At 39.0% G+C, this 19,534-nt stretch overlaps 2 protein-coding genes across 4 annotated transcripts; both read left to right on the top strand.

The window, feature by feature from the left end:
* The first annotated feature begins 1,605 nt into the window (after positions 1-1,605).
* Positions 1,606-7,306, top strand: PARS2 (prolyl-tRNA synthetase 2, mitochondrial). 3 transcript variants are annotated; one of them, XM_034415153.3, is made up of 2 exons: positions 1,606-2,124; positions 5,787-7,306. In XM_034415153.3, the coding sequence occupies exons 1-2, from the start codon at positions 2,024-2,026 to the stop codon at positions 7,240-7,242; spliced, it is 1,557 nt and encodes a 518-aa protein (XP_034271044.1). In that variant the 5' UTR covers positions 1,606-2,023; the 3' UTR covers positions 7,243-7,306. The 3 variants fall into 3 exon arrangements, with proteins under 3 accessions (XP_034271044.1, XP_034271046.1, XP_087745874.1); XM_034415155.3 differs by having other exon boundaries at positions 2,053-2,166; XM_087889748.1 differs by lacking the exon at positions 1,606-2,124 and adding an exon at positions 2,485-5,258.
* A 3,113-nt stretch (positions 7,307-10,419) lies between these two features.
* On the top strand, positions 10,420-18,723 carry TTC4 (tetratricopeptide repeat domain 4). Its single transcript, XM_034415152.3, has 10 exons — positions 10,420-10,727; positions 12,173-12,290; positions 12,434-12,595; positions 13,423-13,500; positions 13,953-14,077; positions 14,183-14,269; positions 14,367-14,581; positions 15,421-15,502; positions 16,449-16,531; positions 18,169-18,723. Exons 1-10 carry the CDS (start codon positions 10,629-10,631, stop codon positions 18,269-18,271), a joined length of 1,152 nt encoding a protein of 383 aa, XP_034271043.1. The 5' UTR covers positions 10,420-10,628; the 3' UTR covers positions 18,272-18,723.
* Positions 18,724-19,534: the final 811 nt, after the last annotated feature.

Genomic DNA, 19,534 nt, shown 5'->3' with positions numbered 1-19,534 from the left:
AGAGCCACAGTGGCCCAGTAGTTAGAATGCAGTACTGTAGGCTACTTCTGCTGACTGCCGGCTGCCTGCAATTTGGCAGATCGAATCTCACCAGGCTCAAGGTTTACTCAGCCTTCCATCCTTCCGAGGTGGGTAAAATGAGGACCCAGATTGTTGGGGGCAATATGCTGACTCTGTAAACCACTTAGAGAGGGCTGTAAAAGCACTGTGAAGCGGTATATAAGTCTAAGTGCTATTGCTCTCTCTCTCTCTCAATAGTTCAATATGGAGGTGACTAGGCCATAAGCGACTGTGAGCAGAACCGCCCAATCCAGATCAACTGGCACCTAAGAAAAAGCTGTGCCAAGACTGCCACCTGTTCATTGAGTAGGAGTTGCGAATCTAAGGCAGGGATGTCAAACTGGTAGCCCATGGGCCGGATGCATCACACGCAGGCACATCCACCCCAGCTTCACAAATGGGAAAAGCGTCATGAAACAGCATGTGATGTCAACGTGACACGATGAGTTTGACACCCATCATCTAAGGGAAACTTCCACAATGCACACCAGATCCATCTGAGGCAATACCACCCCATCCAGCAGCAAAGGTGGCATAGTTCTACAACTAGTAGGCCCCCAAAACCCAAAGCCAGTCTTGCCAGAGTTCAGCTGAACCCTGATGTCCCACATCCAGATCTGCAGACTGCAGACCCCAACACCTCCTCCTCATTATTATTATTATTATTATTATTATTATTATTATTATTATTATTATTATCTGAGAAAGAATAGCCAAGTAGCAAAATTAAGACAAGACGAGACGAGACGAGAATTCTTTATTGGCCAAGTGTGATTGGACACACAAGGAATTAATCTTGGTGCATACACTCTCAATGTACATAAAAGAAAAGATACATTCATCAAGAATTATAAAATACAACACTTAATGATAGTCATAGGGAACAAATAAGTAATCAAATCATATTAGGAAACAAGTCAATATAAATCTTAAGGATACCAGCAGCAAGGTTACAGTCATAGTCTTAAGTGGGAGGACATGCATGATAGGAATAAGTCTAATAAGGAATAAGGATAAATCTAACAAAACAGCACTGCAGCACAGAATTGCTCAGCAAAACTGCTTTAACTAGTACCAGTTTATTGCCAGATTGAAATAGTAAGAATGTAATGACAGGAAGACCATCCCTGATTACCTCCTGGGCAGAAGGGACATTGAAGAATTGGGAAGTCAGCTCTTGGTGCTAAAGGAATATATGGGGAGAAAAGTTCTAAATTAAAATACTGAAGGTGATTCCTCTCTCTTCAATCTGTTTTTTCTTTTTCTTTTTAATTTTATTCAGCTCCAGTTACAAGGAATGGGATGGAGGATAAGGGGCACAAGGAGTCTAGAAATGGGCGGAAAGTCTTGCAGTTGGACCTGCCCATTTCTGATCTGATCTGATAGGGAGAGTTTTTTTCTTCTTCTTCCCGCCAGCTGGAAAAGCGGGGAAGAGGAAGATCAACAAAGCCAAAATAATCAGCTACTCCTTTGCCCATCACGCATTGTCCACATGTCATCTGGACTGCACCGTTGCGCAGCGATCCAGTTCCGTCCCGATGTAGACGGGAGGCATAACTAGCAACGCAGAAGCAAATTCCATGCTGCAATACTTTTCTGCTGATTCATAGATGAGGGCTAGCCCTTCAATAATAGTTTTTTAAAATTAAAGAATATTGCAATATTTGCAACCTAACAAGGCATGAAAACGAAGCCTCTTATAACCCTGAAACGTGGGCGCGGGTATATAACAGAACGTCTGACCAGGCACATGTCTCAAGTAAGATTAAAAAACCTGGCGAACGTGCGCATGCGCTTGCAGTCAAAATGTAAAAAAATAAATAAAAATAATAAGAATAAAAAAGCTTTGCACTCCTTATGGGTCACATGACGGAATTTGGACCAGAAGCATTTTCCATAGTCCTCCAAAAAACGCGGGAAAAGCGTCGCCCGCTTCACTATGTGAGCCCGGAAGCGTTCCGAAATGACAAGGAAACTATGTGTACGCATGCGTAGTTGCATTCGAATGGCTCGCAGGTCTTGCACAATTGCTGGAAGGTCACGCTCCGCATTTGAATGGCATCGGTGAGTTTTTGCAACGAGGAAAGCGATCCTAGCCACGGTGCCGTAAGTGAACGCAAGATGGAAGCGGGATGGATTGTTCTCGGGCTGTTCCTGGCGAGTTTGCTCACGTTGTTTTGTAGACACCGCGCTGTATATCTGCAGTTGGAGCAGCCCTGCAGTTTAAGTAACAGATAACAGAATAACACAGTTGGAAGGGACCTTGTAGGTCATCTACTCCGACCTCCCCCTCCCCGCCCAAGCAGGAGGTTCTACACCAGTATTTCTCAACCTTGGCAACTTGAAGATGTGTGGACTTCAACTCCCAGAATTCCCCAGCCAGTAAAGCTGGATAGGGAATTCTGGGAGTTGAAGACCACACATCTTCATGCGTCCAAGGTTGATAAGCACTGTTCTACACCATTTCTGGCAGTCTCTTCTTGAAAGCTTCCAGTGGTGAAGCTCCCACAACTTCTGAAGGCAACCTGTTGATTGTTTTCACTGTCAGAAAATTTATCCTTATTTCTAGGTTGAATCTCTCAAAATATATGATCTGTGCCCATTGTGTGCAATGCGACTTATTTCCCAGAATTTCTTCCTGTGGAGGCTTGTTGCTGATGATCTTCACAAAAACATCAAGAAGCATTTAATTTAACAAAGTACGCATTGGAATAACCTCCTCTACGTGTACCCATACTTTTCCAGAAAACTGGAAGGCACCAGGTTGGGAATGGCTGTAATAAAGCAGAGGTAGAAGACTTGCATTATTCCAGATATAGTTGAACTAAAGTTCTCATTAGCCATCCCCACTGGCCATGTGAGCCGTGAGTTACAATTGGTCAAGACTGTGCAGTGTTTCATATTCAGTATCCCAAAAGTATCCCAGTATCCCAAAAGTGCTTGGAAAACATAGGAACATGAATGCAACAGCTGCCTGTGAGTTATTAAACGTGCCCTATCTTTTCCCTTGGATCTTGCCACAGCTAAGGAAAGATTGGATTGTTTATGAGATAAAATGTAACTGCTTTAAAAAAGTTACAGATGGGTTACATCCATGCTCTCATTATCCCAAGCACTTTGAGGGCATTGAATTTGAAGCACCATCCATCTTATTCCCCAAATCAATCAATCAATCAATCAATCAATCTATCTATCTATCTATCTATCTAAATGTGGCGGAGTGGTTAGAAGGCTAATTCTGCTGACTGCCAGCTGCTTGCAATTTGGCAGTTCAAATCTCACCAGACTTAAGTTCACTCAGCCTTCCATCTTTCCAAGGTTAGTAAAATGAGAACCCAGATTGTTGGGGGCAATAGGCTGATTCTGTAAAACTTTTTAGAGAGGGCTGTAAAGCACTGTGAAGCGGTATATAAGTCTAAGTACTATTGCTATTGCTAAAATGCCAATCTCATTCTGAAAAGTAACTAAAGTAATGGTATGGCTGAATAGAGAGGCTTTATTCCCCATTTGCATTCTTTATAGTTGATTGATTCATTATATTCTATCAAGTTACTGTTGACCCTTAGCAAAACACAGACCAATGTTTCCCAACTTCAACAACTTTAACGTGTGGACATGCTGGATGGGGAACTCTGGGAACTGAAGTGCACTTATTTTATATTTGCTGAAGTTGAAAGACACTAATGTAGACCTTCTCCAGGATATCTGTCACCAGTTGACTCTTCAGGTCTTCCAAAAGTGTAGCCATCACCACTGTAATCGGGTCCATCCACATTGCTTCTCATCTTTCCTTTCCTTCTACCTTTCTCACTATTATGGTCTTCTAAATGGAGCTGGCTCTTTGCCCAAAATATTTGCCCACCTTTGCCTCAAGTTAGAATTCTGAATTGCTGTACACAATTGCCTCATCATTAATAATGCTTATCTGCTTCCTTCTCATACTATAGGATAACACTGTAAGCGGAATAATGAGTGGTATTAAGTAACTCATTGTTTCTTTCTGCATCAAAATGATGCAAGATCTAATGTTACAAGACATTTGTGCACTGAAACAACTATGTCTATACAAAGCAGTAAGGTAATGAAAACGTAGCCAACTTTTACATTGAATGGAGTAATGTTTAAATAGGAGTTAGGATGTTTAATATTAAATATATTATCTTTTATTTATTTGCATGCTTATTAAGGAAAGGGTTGCTTGTTTTAGTAGAACAGAAGAAATAAAAATAAAGCAATAGTGAAAGAGAAAGGAAAGGAGAAAAGGAAGCAATATATAAACCCAGAAATATAGCATACATACATTTTTTGTCCAGTTCTGATAAAGGATTGCCATATTTTATTATGCCCTTCATTATATAAGCTATGTTTGTTCTAGTTGCAAGTACTATCAATTTACTGAGTAATTTGGGCCATTAATGTGTCTTTCCAATGTTAAAGGATTCTTGACAAGGAGAAAGACATACATAATCCCTGTCTGTTGTCCAATTTCCAGGTAATAGGTATGCGATTAAAAAAATGGATATCCAAAAATATTAAAATCAAAATCAAATTAATCAATTTGATTAATTTAATCAAAATCAAATTAATGTATGTAATTTCTCAGATCCTTTGGAAGTTATTTTTTTCTGCTCATTTCAGCAGCTGCAAAGCTAGCTGATTCCTGCATTATATTTCCTTGTAATTGTTACACAATTTATAACATCAAAATGTGTTTTGAGAGATCTGGTTTTTTGTCTGTTGCTCAATAGGCATTCAGGATGGATCCAGTTAAATTGCCAGCTACATTTTTTAAAGTCTAAACTATTATTTAGCTAAATACTATAATCAGAAGTTGTTGTAACAATTTTTATCATAAAATACAAAAGGAAAATTCCACTCCTCTTTACCCACTTTCTCTCTCCCTTTCACGTCCCTGAAAGGATTTAGAAAAGAAAAATGTTTTGGTTTTTGTTTTTGTTTACCTAAGAAGTAGGTTAAGGATATACTTGGGTTTCTTTCCATTCTTCCTATTCTGACACTAATTGGTTGGGGGGTCTAGAGATAATTTATATTTATAAAGATAAAGGTTCCCCTCGCACATATGTGCTAGTCTTTCCGGACTCTAGGGGGCGGTGTTCATTTCCGTTTCAAACCCGAAGAGCCAGCACTGTCTGAAGACGTCTCCATGGTCATGTAGCCGGCATGACTAAACTCCAAAGGTACATGGAACGCAGTTACCTTGCCACCAAAGGTGGTCCCTATTTTTCTACTTGCATTTTTTACGTGCTTTCGAACTGCTAGGTCGGCAGAAGCTGGGACAAGTAACGGGAGCTCACTTGTTAAGCGGCACTAGAGATTTGTACCACTTAACTGCCAACCTTTCAATCCACAAGCTTAGCGTCTTAGCCACTGAGCCACCGCATCCCCTTTTTATAAATTTATATTTATAAATATATTTAAATTTGTGTGAGGATTTAAGATGTGTATTTTATTTATTGTATATGTATTTAGAAGGTGGTGGGACACCTTTTAATGGTTCTTTGAGACCATCTCTGCAAACAAGCTTTTCAAGTTTTTTTTCTAGAAACACCTTATTTTCAAATCATTTTAGAAACTCATTCAGAATATTTCTTATTTACTTGTCAATGCAGTGTGAATTGTTTTGTCATACAATGGCATACAGCATAGCGTACCTTATAAGCTTAATTATGTGAAATTAGTTTTTGTTACTTTCTCTTTTCCTGCAGATTTGGAACTGAAGCTTCCTCTGTGAATCTTAAAATGAATCTTAAAATGGATCAACTTTTTAAAACAGGAAAAATAGTACTGCCTTGTTTGGCTAATTGGGTCATGTGCTGCCAAAGGCAGAGTTACAGGTCTTACTGCAATTTTCATAAAAAACAAAAGCTTTTTCCACAAATGAATCTGCGGGATGACACTGAAGCATTCCAGGAGAGCAGATCTGGAGAACCAATGTGTAAAAGCCAAACATTGATGTTACAAACTGGATTGATTTGTCCTGCCAATCCCGGATGCTATTACTATATGCCTTATACTGTCCGAGCAATGGAGAAGCTTATCAAAGTTTTAGACCAAGAAATGCAAGCCATAGGTGGACAAAAAATAAACATGCCAACGCTATGTTCAGGAAAGCTCTGGAAAGCCAGTGGGAGATGGGACCTGATGGGCAAAGAGCTTCTGCGAGTGACTGACAGGCATAGTCAAGAATATTGTTTAGGGCCTACCCATGAGGAGGCCATCACAGACTTAGTAGCTTCTCAAGGCTCCTTGTCTTACAAACAGCTTCCTCTTTTGTTGTATCAGGTGACAAGGAAGTTTCGAGATGAGCCGAGACCTCGTTTTGGGTTACTCCGTGGCCGAGAGTTCTATATGAAGGATATGTATAGCTTTGATGTCTCTGAGGAGGCTGCCCTCCAGACCTATTCCCTGGTGTGCAAAGCTTACTGCAACATATTCAGCCGGTTGGGGCTTCAGTTTCTGAAAGTCCAAGGAGCAACAGGAAGCATCGGAGGGACATTGTCTCATGAATTCCAGCTACCTTCCGATGTCGGTGAGGACCGATTGGCGATGTGTACCAGCTGTGACTTTTCAGCCAATCTAGAGATAGTAAAGTCAGATGAGATGCGTTGCCCTGCTTGCAAAGGAGAACTGGTTGAGAAGAAAGGGATTGAAGTAGGCCACACATTCTTCTTGGGAACTAAATATTCTTCTGTTTTCAAAACTACTGTCCAAACTGCTGACAATGTGCCCGTTCTAGCTGAAATGGGATGTTATGGGTTGGGTGTCACCCGCATCCTTGCGGCCTCCATTGAGTTGCTTTCAACAGAGAATGCCATTCGTTGGCCAAACCTCATAGCACCCTATCAGGTTTGCCTTATCCCTCCCAAAAGTGGCAGTAAGGCACACAAAGCAACAGAAATCATAGAGGATTTACACAGGTGTGTTGCTGAAGCCATACCCCAACTTAAAGAAGAACTTGTGCTGGATGACCGGACTCAGTTCACCATTGGCAAAAGATTAAAAGACGCTGACAAACTTGGCTATCCTTTTGTTATAATATGTGGGAAGAAGGCTTTGGATGACCCTCCTCTCTTCGAAGTGTGCAACCAAAACACGAGTGAAACCCTATTCCTTACCAAAGAGGCCACAATTGACTTGCTACGTAAAGTCCACGTTCCCTGAAGCCTGGATTGTGGGTGGTGGCAGTTCTAAAATATTAAAACTTTGTCATATCAAAACATAATAATTTGAGTATATTGGATTTTTTTATTGTTTTAATTTCTAGTTTGTAACCCAAGCATCACAATGAAGCAGAATGCTGATTCCTCTCTGAAGCTTTGTATGTGTCACCTTTACTATTGTTGGTAGGCTAAATAGGAAACATGATTAGATAAGATAATTGTACTTTATTGGAGGGTTACATGAACAGAATCCTGCAAGCCTGGACACTTCTCCCCACATCCCCTTTATAGCCCCAAAACTAGGGAGGGTCTCTTCTGAGCCTCTTGCCCCGCCTACATTCCTACTATGAGCTAAGCTGCTTTTTAATTTACTTATTATTTTATATCCCGCTTTTATTATTTTTAGAAATAACTTAAGGCAGTGAACATATCTAATACACCTTCCTCCTCCTATTTTCCCAACAAGCAACAACCCTACGAGGTGGATGGGCTGAGAGTGACTGGCCCAAGGTCACGCAGCTGGCTTTCATGACCAAGGCAGGATTTGAACTCATAGCTCCTGCTTTCTAGCCTGGTGCCTTAACCATTAGACCAAACTGGCTCTCTTTTAAGCTAGCTGTACATTTCAGGTACAGAAACAGCAGCCACAGTTTTTTTTTCTACACTGAGTGAACTCCCTATAAAAAGGGCTTTCTTAGCATTCCTAATATGTTAAAAAAAAAAAGTTACTCCCTTTCTTAAATGAGAGTAGATTACCTGTTTGTGTGGGTTACCACAATGTTTTGAGTTCCATTTTTATTGTGGGAATACTTTAAACCAGTGTTTCTCAGCCTCAGCTAATTTAAGAAGTGTAGACCTGAACACCTTATGATAGCTGGGGAATTCTGCGATTTGAAGTTTGCATTTCTAAAGATTGCTGAAGTCGAGAGATACTAATTTAAAACATCAAAAGGCACCTCTGGAGTGCAAGTCCCTAAAAGTCTTCTTGTCATTCAAGCTGCATATCTGATCAAACTTTTTAATGGAAGTTTTTGCTTTGTATTTTTTATCATAAGGTTCTGCCTGCTTTAGAATCTACCTTAGGCTGACTTCATCAGGCAACGGCATTGTTTTCAATACAGAAAGGCAACCTCTTGGTTTCCTTCAAAATAAACTGGTAGATGCCATTATGCCTTTACAGGTTGAGGGGGGAGGGCCTCCAAATATATCTGGAACTAGCCATTCTTTTCTGTCTATTCTGATTTCGCTTTCTTCCCCTTTCTCTTCTTCCTTCTCATATGACCTATGGACTTCAACTCCCAGAATTGGCTAACTCAGGAATTCTGGGAGTTGAAGTCCACAGGTTGTAAAGTTGCCATAGTGCCCCCCCCTGTCATATAGAAAGCAGGAACTATCTGATTATTCCATAAATCCAAACTAGCTGTTTCTAGAAAATTAGTCTGGAGGTCAAGAGAAATTAGTTTGAAATCTCTGTGGCACTAACGTCATCTTTGTTCTAGAGCATCCGTAGTCTAGAATGAACTCAAGATGCTCAGTTGTGGTTGTCTCAAAGGTGCTTTTTCAAGAGGCAACTGGACTTTCTTTGAAAGAAAGAAAATCCAGTTGCCTCTTGAAAAAGCATCTTGGACAACCTATTCTAGAACATGCCCATAAAGTTGCAGTTTTAAATATGCACTTTTCAAAATGCTGCCAAACTCAGGCCTATTTTCCAAAACATACCCTTAGATTTACCACGAGAATAAGTCGCAAACGCTCTTTAGTGTGTTCATACTATGTATTAAATTCAGTTTTCTTGAGATTGAGTCTTTGTGGCTCAGGCTGATGTGTAAACCGAGACCCTTTCAGTGAGCTGATAATTCAATGTATTCTAGGAATTCAGATAATAAACTTACTAATAGAGCCAAATGTGTTGTGTATATCTAACATTATTTGGCATTATCACCTGAGATTTTTAAATTTTAATTTTATCTACAGTCCTGGGGTTTTCTGCTAGTGGCTCATCCTAGCACTAGCCAAAGCTTTATGAAGTTAGCTAAGGTCATGTCTGCCACCTTGCTGCGGAGCAAAGTGAGAGCAGTCATGCTGAAAAAAATCTCTCAGCCTTGAACAGACTCAGGATTTTAAACTTTCAAGAGTTTACACAATGAAACGCTGGCACAGAGTTGTAATCTATGACTGCCAACAGTTCGGCAGTTCGAATCTCACTGTTTCAAGGTTGACTCAGCCTTCCATCCTTTGGAGGTCGGTAAAAAGAGGACTCAAGATTGTTGGGGGCAATAGGTTGACTCTGTAAACTGCTTAGAGTGGGCTGTAAAGCACTGTGAAGCAGTATAGAAGTCTAAATGCTCACTTTTGAACTCAAAAGCCAGAAGTTTCTAGCAGCAAATAAGCTGGTTAGAAGAGATGTTAATGTTTAAAATAGAAGTTTTCTTACAGGGCATAACAGATGGCAAATATGACAATAATGTAATCTATTTAATATTGCATATACTTACCGCGGCTAGACTAGCATTTGCTCAAAAATGGAAGTGTAAAGAAATGCCCTCAGAAGAAGTAATACACAAAATTTACAGCTGTGCAGAGATGGACAGACTCACTTTAGAGCTCAAAAGACAAAAGTGAATCAACATACTATGAAGTCTGGAATAAATTTTATAATTGGTTAGATAAGAGGAAGAATGCCAAAAACAAGGGATAACGAATGTCTGGAAATGTATATATCAATGTATATCAATATATATTGAATTTGTGAATGTAATATAGGTTTATTAAATACATAGTTGTTTAGGAAGTAAAATACTGCATAACTGATATATAATGAAATAGGAGATATGTAAATTTGTATAGATTAAGGAATAGATTACTTATTAACTTGATTTAGATGCCAATGTTAGAAGCCAGAGACCTTGAGCAATGTCCATTGTTTTACTTTTAAAACTAATAAAATATTTTTTTTTTAAAAAAAGAAGTCTAAATGCTATTGCTATTGCTAAAAGCAGTATCATTGGGCTGATGGACAAGGAAGGCACAAGTCTTTTATTAGACAATTGTGAACTAGGCAGTGTACACTTAAGGGTGGGAAGCGGTTATATTACAATTGTTTTCTCTAGCCAGGTTTCCTAATTACAGCAGGGATGGGCAAGTAGGGCAACTTTACGACCTGTGGATTTCGACTCCCAGAATTCCTGAGCCACCCTTGTAGTAGAGTATGCATCCAAGTCAGGATAATGGGAGGTGTAGTCCAGTGGGCCTGGTAGCCGCAGCGAGGAAAGAAACCCCGGCGTCGCATCATTTGCAAGCCCCGACAGCCCGCGCTCGCCTTTCTCGGCTGCAAGAGCCGCCTCCGGAAGGGCGGAGCGGCCGAGGCGAGGGACGACCCTTTCACACATGGCGGAAAGCGAGGAGGCGGATTGGGATGCCTTCCTCGACAAATTTCAGGGCCCGCAGCGGTACGAGGGGGCTTTCGATCCCACGACGTGGGAGCAGGTGAGGCTGCGGAGCCTGGGGCAGTGGGAGGCCCTGCTCTTCGCCGGGGAGGCGCGTTTCGGATTTGGGGTGGGCAGCGCTGGTTGGAAGGAGCGGGAGAGGCGAAGCAAAGCTGCAAGGTTTGATCCGGGCACGATATCGTCTCTCTTTATGCAGTTCTTCCTCCAGAGCAGGGGTCTCCAACCTTGGCAATTTTAAGACTTGTGGACTTCAACTCCCAGAATTCCTCAGCCAGCAAAGCTGGCTGAGGAATTCTGGGAGTTGAAGTCCACAAGTCTTAAAGTTGCCAAGGTTGGAGACCCCTGCTCCAGAGGTCCTGAAGGAGCGTTTTGATTCTTCCGAACAGCCCTGTAAGGTGGGCTGAGAGTCGGAGACGTGGAAGGGGACGACCCTGGTTAAGGCCACCACAGCTGGATGCAGTTCTCCAGCGATTCTTCCTGGTAATACAGATAGTCCTCGACTTACAAGCATGTGTTTAGTGACCATGCAAAGTTTGCAATTGCACTGAAAAAATAGAATAGAATAGAAATCTTTTTTTTAAAAAAAACACAACTTCTGGTCGATTTTCACATTTAGGATGGTTGCAGCATCCTCGTGGTCACGGGATTACAATTTGGATACTTGGCAACTGGCATGTATTTAGGACGGTTGCAGCATCCCTGAGTCACGTCATCCCTTTTTGCAACCTTCTGACAGTCAGGCAGCGGGGAAGCCAGATTCACTTAACAGCTGTGTTTCTAATTTAACAACTTCAATGATTTACTTAACAACTGTGTCAAGAAAAGTCATAAAATGGGACAAAGCTCATTTAATAACTCTTGCTTAGCAACTGAAATTTTGAGCTCAATTGTGGTTGTAAATCGAGGATTTACCTCTCTTGCAATTGAACCTGTGAATAGCCTGTGATCTGCTGTGCAGCTCATAGGGAAGCCTAGATGGGGATTTAAATGCATTTTTTCAGGGATTACATCCTTTTGCCTACAGGGTCAAACTAGTCATTACAGATCTGCTTCTTTTGATGGGTTAATAATGATTATCTGCCCTCTTAATGTGTATTGATACTTAGCAACTACATAGATAACTTTTCTTAGTGACAATTGTTTTAGGGAAGGTTAAATGCAGTATTTCCTAACAATGGCTGTACTCATTTACAAAGTTGACAGCTGAAAATTAAAACCTCTTTTAAAAAATCATGAGTACAATTAAATTTTCAGGCCAGGTATGAGGAATGTATCCTCCAGATGTGCTTAATTGAAATCCACAGTTTTGCCATGCTGGCTGAATGAACTGCAACATCTGGAGGCCCTCAGATTAACAGCATAAGCAAAACTTCCTTACTTTTAGATGTTTCAGATATTGGGTATATTTTCAAAATTGAGTAAAAGATTTGAATTGTTTATTTTCTTCCATTCCTGATATCTTGAATTACCTGTATGTGTTCATAGGAATTCGATCAGATTCCAATGTTCATGAAGAATGCTCCCACTGAAATAAATCCGAAACAAAATCCTGATCTGGCATGCCTTCAGTCCATCATTTTTGATGAAGATCAGAGTTCTGAAGGTACCCTTTTATACTATGTATAATATTTTAATATTAAACAGGTTATAATTTCCCTCTTTGGAGCTGTATTGCTGGCTCAAACAATTCATATCTAATCAGACGCTTTCTAAAAATGGGGATGTCTATTGTGTTTTCCTCACCAGAGCAAGCTAAGACTTATAAGAATGAAGGTAATGATTATTTCAAAGAAAAGGATTATAAGAAGGCTGTGATATCGTACACAGAAGGACTGAAAAAGAAATGCAGTGATCTGGAATTGAATACTGTACTTCATACAAACAGAGCAGCAGCCCATTTTTACCTGGGTAATGATGATAATATCTTTCTTTTCTTCATTTGTTCTAATACTCCTTTATCATAGATTACCTAGGGGTACCTGCAGGACCACCTTCTGCCTGCCTCCCACCGCCCTGTGCACTCACATAGGACTGCCCTCCTCTGGGTGCCATCGGCCAGACAATGTCGGCTGGTGGCGCCTAGGATGAGGGCGTTCTCTGTGGGCGCACCGACCCTCTGGAATGGGTTACCCACGGGGCTCTGGACGGCCCCCAACCTCCGCTCTTTCCACCGTGACCTGAAGACATGGCTTTTCCAACAAATTTGCTGATCTGATGGGTGATTTTTAATTGGGAGATTTTAATTGATTATTTTAGTAGCTATTTTTATTATTTTCATCGTTTTAATTTCTGTGAGCCGCCCCGAGTCCTTTGGGAGAAGGCGGCATATAAGTATAAGAAAAATAAATAAAATAAATAAATAAATCTCTTCAGAGGATTCTTTTTTTTTTTATTGAAAAGTTTTACAAAAAGTTTACATATTTCCCCCCCCCCTTCCCCCTTCATTTTAATACAGTTAGTTTTGGTAAAGTAGAGTGTGTAGTGTTACAGTGGAAAATCAAAACATCAGAAACTGCCCTGTACTATGAAATCAAAAGTACACTAACAGAATAAACCTTAACATGAGTAATTGGAGGGAGGGGTTGCATCATATTTTGTCCTAATCAATTAAAATAGTTGTATTCCAATACTAAATTAGTCTTATAGCAGAATGGTTCAATTTTTTTCTAATGAAGATCACACCATAGAGACTTTGCATAGGTAAAACTTTTAAATTCAGGTTCTATTTTGTTTAGGCAACTATCGCTCAGCTCTGAATGATGCTGTTGCAGCAAGAAAACTGAAACCCAGCCACCTCAAAGCAATAATAAGGGGTAAGAAAGTCCACTATTGTTTTTATGTCCAATTCTCGCAGTATAATGTTAGATTCCATGTAATTAAGGGAATTCTATTTATCAAGCTAAAAGATTCAGAGCAATACATTCATGCGTTGCAAGGTGTAATTTTGTAGAAAGTTAGAAACGTTCAGATATTAACAATGTAGTTTTTAAGGGTTGTTTGCATTTCTGGTCAGCAGGAGACAAACTAAATAGAAGCACCTGCAATGATCATCTATGGTAGTTTAATGATGAAAAATAGTCCCTCTGGCTTGGATAAATGTTTCAACCCTTCAATCATTGAGTCTTTACATCCCATCATTTCTTTTTCTGGTACTTTTCTGCACTTTCATCATTAAAAAACATGACCAACATTACTACATTGGCTTGTTTAAAGTATATTGCTTGCTATGGAATACAATTATAAAAAAAATGCTGTACTTTTATAGGAGCACTGTGCCATGTGGAACTCAAGCATTTCTCTGAAGCTATGGCATGGTGTGAGGAGGGTCTGAAATTAGATCCGCAGGAAAAAAAACTTCTGGAAATAAGAACAAAAGCAGACAGACTTAAGGTTAGAAAGGATTAAAAATAAAAACACGTAGTCCCTCTGATACAGAGTTTGGTGAAGCATTGGCAGCTCTTACACTGTTGCTGCATAACTTTATTTGTCTTGCAGCGTACTGAAGAGCGAGATTTGAGAAAAGCAAAATTTCAGGAGAAGAAGGAACAGTCTCAGAAAGAGGCCTTGCTTAAAGCTATTAAGGTAGTTGTGAAAAGAAAGCAACCCTTGAAATGTGAACCCATCCTGATGTGTTTTAGATCCGTGCCTCAAGCTGGATTGTTTTACTTTTCTGATCTAGGATCGAAACATCAAATTGTCTCTGGTCCCCTCAGCAGATGAGATGGCCATATCAAAAGACCTCGCTGAGATGTCTTTAGATGGATTCAGCTCTGAAAGCGGCAGTGGTGCCAAAGTCTACCTAGAAGACACCGGCAGTCTTACCTGGCCAGTGCTTTTCCTGTATCCCGAGCATGGACAAACTGACTTCATTTCTGCTTTTCATGAAGAATCCAGGTTAATGTTTCTCAAAGCACAAAATAGCATATTAAATTGTAGGTCTAGTTTGTATGATTTTTTTCACAGTCCAACGCTTGAGTGGTTTATGCCAGTGATATATAGAGGAATGAGTTTATGCTGCTGGCCTGCTGTACATGTTGAAGTGGAATAGCAAATGTATCCTGTTCTAGATATTTCAACCACAATACTGTACAAATAGAGAGGTTCTGATGAGCAGAGCACTCCTGTCATTCCTGAGGAACTGTGCTGTTCTCTTGGTGAAAGAGAAAATGGAATGTTTTCTTGGATCATTTTCAGCCATACTTTGTTTTTGTTGTCTATTTTGCCTTTCTATAAGTTGCACTTGGAGCAACATAAAACAATGACACTTGAGGCAATAGGGAGAGAAAAATTATTGGGCTGCTTTAGTTTTTACCTACCATTCTGGGGAATATCAGGAAAGCTATTTTAATCCTGCAAGTCTCTCTTGTTCTACTCCCATAATGTTTTTATACTTTTTCTATCAGGTAATACCAAAACAGGAGCTTTTCCACCATACAGCATAAGCTGCCAAGGTGAAACCTGATTTCCATGGTGAAGCAGGGGTTCTGTTATTTCTTTGATACATAAGACACTTTTGACTTTAGTAACACAGCCTTAAATAAAAGACAATGAGATTCTGATCATTCTATGAAATAATAGAGTAGGGATATAATACTGAAGATTTTGGTACCCATTATCAGCTTTTAATGAAACTATGTTGCTTTAACAACAAAATAACAAAGCAAAACACTGCTCAAGTTGAACACTTTGGGTGGCTAAAGCACTATTTTCACTTAATGCATTTTGTGTTTCAGATTTTCTGACCATTTAGTTGTTATGTTTGAAGAATCTCCTGCCTGGGATACAGAAAGAAAATACGTTCCTAAAGAACTAGAGGTACAAAAGCACAGTCAGTATTTGATTTTTTTTTAAAAAAAATGATATATTCTTAGAATTGTTAGAATTAAGATGCATTTGCATGCATGCATGTATGTATGTATTATATTGGATTCCTTGCTTACTCTCAATTGAACTTTTGGGAGAAGGGATATTTTAAATTCTAGGTTTATATTGCATAATGGACCCTAAGGAGCAATTTAAAAAAAAGCATTAATATGGTGTCTTAATTAAGTTACCATTAAGTTTGTATATCTAGGCCAGTTTCATAATATGATCAGTTATTAATCTTAGACAAGCCAATATGATGAATAGAATCTTTCTAAAAGAATTCCTTCTTGGTTGTCATAAATATCTTTTATTTCCAAAAAAAAAGATTAAGTTTAGAAAGAATAATTCGTTTTGAATGTGATGCATTTCAGTAGAGAAGTTCCAGGAAATAAAATGAGTGGATGGAATTTTCTGCTCTCAGATGTGTGATAGCTACAAATTTGGGTGATTTTAAAAGGAGTCTGGAAGAATGAGCTATCAAAGATTCTTCTGATGGTTGTGGGTTACCTCCTGATTCATTGGTAGTCTATCTTTAATACCAGCTATTAGGGACCAACAACAGTGAAAAGGATCTGTTACCCACTATCCCTGTTTCTGAGCTTCCTGACCACAACTCACTGATCACATGTGCCACAATGCTAGACTAGATAGTCCCTTGACCTTGTCCAGTAACATTCTCCTTCAGTTCATTATCTTTAGCAGTTCTAAGTTACTAAAAGCTCCAGACTCCACACTCACCTTTATATAACCAGAATAAAATAATTAAGTCTTCAGATTCACATCAGCCAATTAATTGCTTGTTAGTTTTTTAAGTAAGTTCTGCCTCGTCTGTATAATATGTTAATCATTTTGTTCATGCGTTAAATTTGTTTGTTTCTCCTATGACAATGAACAGCTTTATTTTGAGGATGAAGAAAGAGGAGATATATACCAGATAAACCCAGAAACCACATTGTTAGAGGTGTTGCAGCACAAAAGGTGAGATGGTGAACTATGACTTGAGTTTTGTTGTTGCTGCTATTTTTATTTTTATTTTTTAAATTTATTGACCATCCAACTCTAATGGCCTCTGGTTAACATACAAAACTAGAAATAAATATAAAAACAACTAAGAACATTTTATTAATCCTGACTCTCAGAATGCAAGGTATTGAATGAATAGGGTCATGATTTCAAAAGGAAAATAAATCAAAATTTATCCAGGTAAGAGCCTTGTTTACTTTTTTGATTACAGAAAAGACATTATCTGTATTTATTGGTGATTAGAAGCGCCTTATGGACTTTTTGCATGAAAATGAAACAAACCAAACTTGTGATTTATGGCTGTGCTGATTAGATAGTATAGCTTATAGAATGAAGAGTAATATGATGTAACTTTATAGTGATAGATTAAAACATAATTGTACTTGTAACTGCTTTGAAGAATATCAGAAATATATCCTTGTATCTTTTTTTATTTCTTTTCTATTTCTCTTCAACTTTTTTCTTTTCTTGCATTTTTTGCTTTCTCTTTCCTTTCTTTTTTTTCTTCCTTATTTTATATTCATTTGTATTAGTTTTTATTTTAAAACTTTTAATAAAAATTATATACAAAAAATACCCTATTGTTGAGAAGCATACAATTATCAACAATATGTTATTAAAAGTAAAGAAGCAGCACAGAACTTAGCCTGTGTTGTACACGGGCTACATACCAGCTCAGTTAGTTAATGTATTTCACTGAAGTTTTCCAAACATAGTTTTAATATTTCCGGACATTGGTTTAATGGTTCCGTATCACAGCACTATAATGGCTGGCTGATCTCCCAAGAAGTCTTTAGTTTCAAAACAGTTACATAAATAAAACGAAAAAAGATGGAGAGAATCCTATAGTTTTACCTACCTATATTTCTGTAGGTAGACCTTGCCACACAAGGAATGGCCTTCCTTTCTCAGTTGCATTGTGCTGGCTAACACAACTCTGTAGTGACAATGTTTAGTTAAAGGGCTGTACATGCAAATGCTTCCCCATAACCGTCATTTTTATTGAAGACATTTATGCTATATTTTTGGATGACTGGCATGTCAAAGTGACTTGCCAGGGGCACGCTCTTCACTCTTGACATGATAAATCACCACCTGAATGAATCTGTTAGGCTCTCCAGATACACTGGACCACAGCTTCCATCATTCTGCTGGCTGACGGTTATAGGATCTGTAACCTAATTCACCCTCTAGATGACTCATCTGTCAAGAATATCTGTAGGTAAAATATCTCTATATACTGGGATAGCCTATTAGTTTCCTTCAAAAATCTCTTGCGTGTATCGGAACAGTTTTTCCCATGCTAATCCACCTCAGAAATGTTGTAATTAGGCTCCCATTATCCTGAATTCAACACAAGCCTACGTATTTGGGATGGGAGTTTATGGGAGCTCTACATATTCTGGAGACTATCTGTTCGGGAAAAGTTAATCTAACCTGTGGGTTTGTAGTAGTAGCTACCAATTTTGGAATTATAGAAACAGTCATATAAAACAAACATTTTCAAACACCAGTTTAGCTTTTTCTTGAATATAGTTAAATATATAAGGTAGCTAAAACTAGAACATGACTTTCTAAATATTATTTTGCAGGTACTTTGTAAAAGCTGGAACTCCTGCCTTTTTAGTCCTGGTGAAAGATGCTCCTTTCTCGAAAAACTATTTATTTGGGAAGACGGTTCATCAATTAAAGTGAATTGGGATGACCTCAGCAAGAAAGCAAAGATCAACAGTGACTCTCTTCTTACCATTTATGCAGTGTCCTAAATTGGAATGATTTCAGAGTATATATTTTTCTGTAACAATTAGGATTAAGAAAAGATAAGCATATATCAGGCTACTAAGAGCCGTGGTGGCACAGTGGTTAGAATGCAATATTGCAGGTTAATTTTGCCGACTGCCAGCAGTTCAATTCTCACCAGCTCAAGGTTGACTGAGCCTTCCGAGGTCGGTAAAATGAAGACCCAGATTGTTGGGGGCAAAATGCTGACTCTAAACCATTTAGAGAGGGCTATGAAACACTATAAAATAGCACTATAAGTCTAAGTGCTATTTCTACTATACTTTTAACTTTCCTTCTGTATTTGAATAACTAAACTATCTTATTTCTCCTCCTTTTAATAAATTAAAACAGTAAAACAAAATAAATACGTTACCCATGGTGTTTAAAGTATCAAGACTATTTTGCATAAGAGAAGCAACTTTTTGGATATTAGCTAACCTATTAAAAATTCTCAATATCAGAATTTCCATTTATAGATTTATGAAACCATTTGGGTCTGGGTCCCAAATTTGGGCATGTCGTGAGAATGGCTGACGGTCGGATTCTGAAAGATCTCCTGTATGGAGAACTAGTGCAGGGAAAGCTCCTTAGAGGGAGACCACAGCTGTGATATAAGGATATCTGCAAGAGAGATCTAAAGACCTTAGGAATGGATGACTTAATGAATTAATGACTGGGAAACCTTGACTTGTGATTGTATAGCTTAGAGGCTAAAGACGCAGCATGGCCTTCTCCAATTCAAAGAGACACTTCTTCGGCAGGCTGAGACAGAGGCAGTCCCAGAACCAGCGAAATCTGGGAGCTGGGCAGGGGACAGAATGTATCTGCCCTCAGTGTGGAAGGGATTGCCACTCTCGAATTGGCCTTTTTAGTCACACCAGATGCTTTTTAGGACCTCTTTCCAGAGCACGATACCATAGTCTTTTGAGACTGAAGGTTGCCAATGCAATGGGTCTGGGTCACATTTTTCATATTTACATTTAGTCTGCAGCACTGGATTTAACAAACCTATAGTTTCCAGCCTTTCTCCTGTTACTATCTAGCAGATTCATGCTGATCAACAAATACTTCAACAAATAGTTTCTTGGGACAGCAGAGATCAAGGTACAATTTATCCATATCTGTTTTTTAAAAACAGATCTGAGGACTCTGCAATTGTATTGGATTTTTGCTCTG

The sequence above is a fragment of the Pantherophis guttatus genome, chromosome 3 (assembly GCF_059756535.1).
Source record: "Pantherophis guttatus breed Tessera chromosome 3, ASM5975653v1, whole genome shotgun sequence".
In the NCBI taxonomy this organism is placed as follows: Eukaryota; Metazoa; Chordata; class Lepidosauria; order Squamata; family Colubridae; genus Pantherophis; species Pantherophis guttatus.
Note: the sequence above shows the minus strand (reverse complement) of the source record. Positions and strands in the feature narration are given on the sequence as shown.

Excerpts from the sequence above, each read along its gene's own strand:
- TTC4 (XM_034415152.3), top strand. The coding sequence starts at position 10,629 with ATGGCGGAAAGCGAGGAGGCGGATTGGGATGCCTTCCTCGACAAATTT. Across the intron at positions 12,596-13,422 it reads AGCAGCCCATTTTTACCTGG|GCAACTATCGCTCAGCTCTG; the intron begins GTAATGATGATA and ends TATTTTGTTTAG. Across the intron at positions 14,270-14,366 it reads CCTTGCTTAAAGCTATTAAG|GATCGAAACATCAAATTGTC; the intron begins GTAGTTGTGAAA and ends TTTCTGATCTAG.
- PARS2 (XM_034415153.3), top strand. The coding sequence starts at position 2,024 with ATGACAAGGAAACTATGTGTACGCATGCGTAGTTGCATTCGAATGGCT. Across the intron at positions 2,125-5,786 it reads TCCGCATTTGAATGGCATCG|ATTTGGAACTGAAGCTTCCT; the intron begins GTGAGTTTTTGC and ends CTTTTCCTGCAG.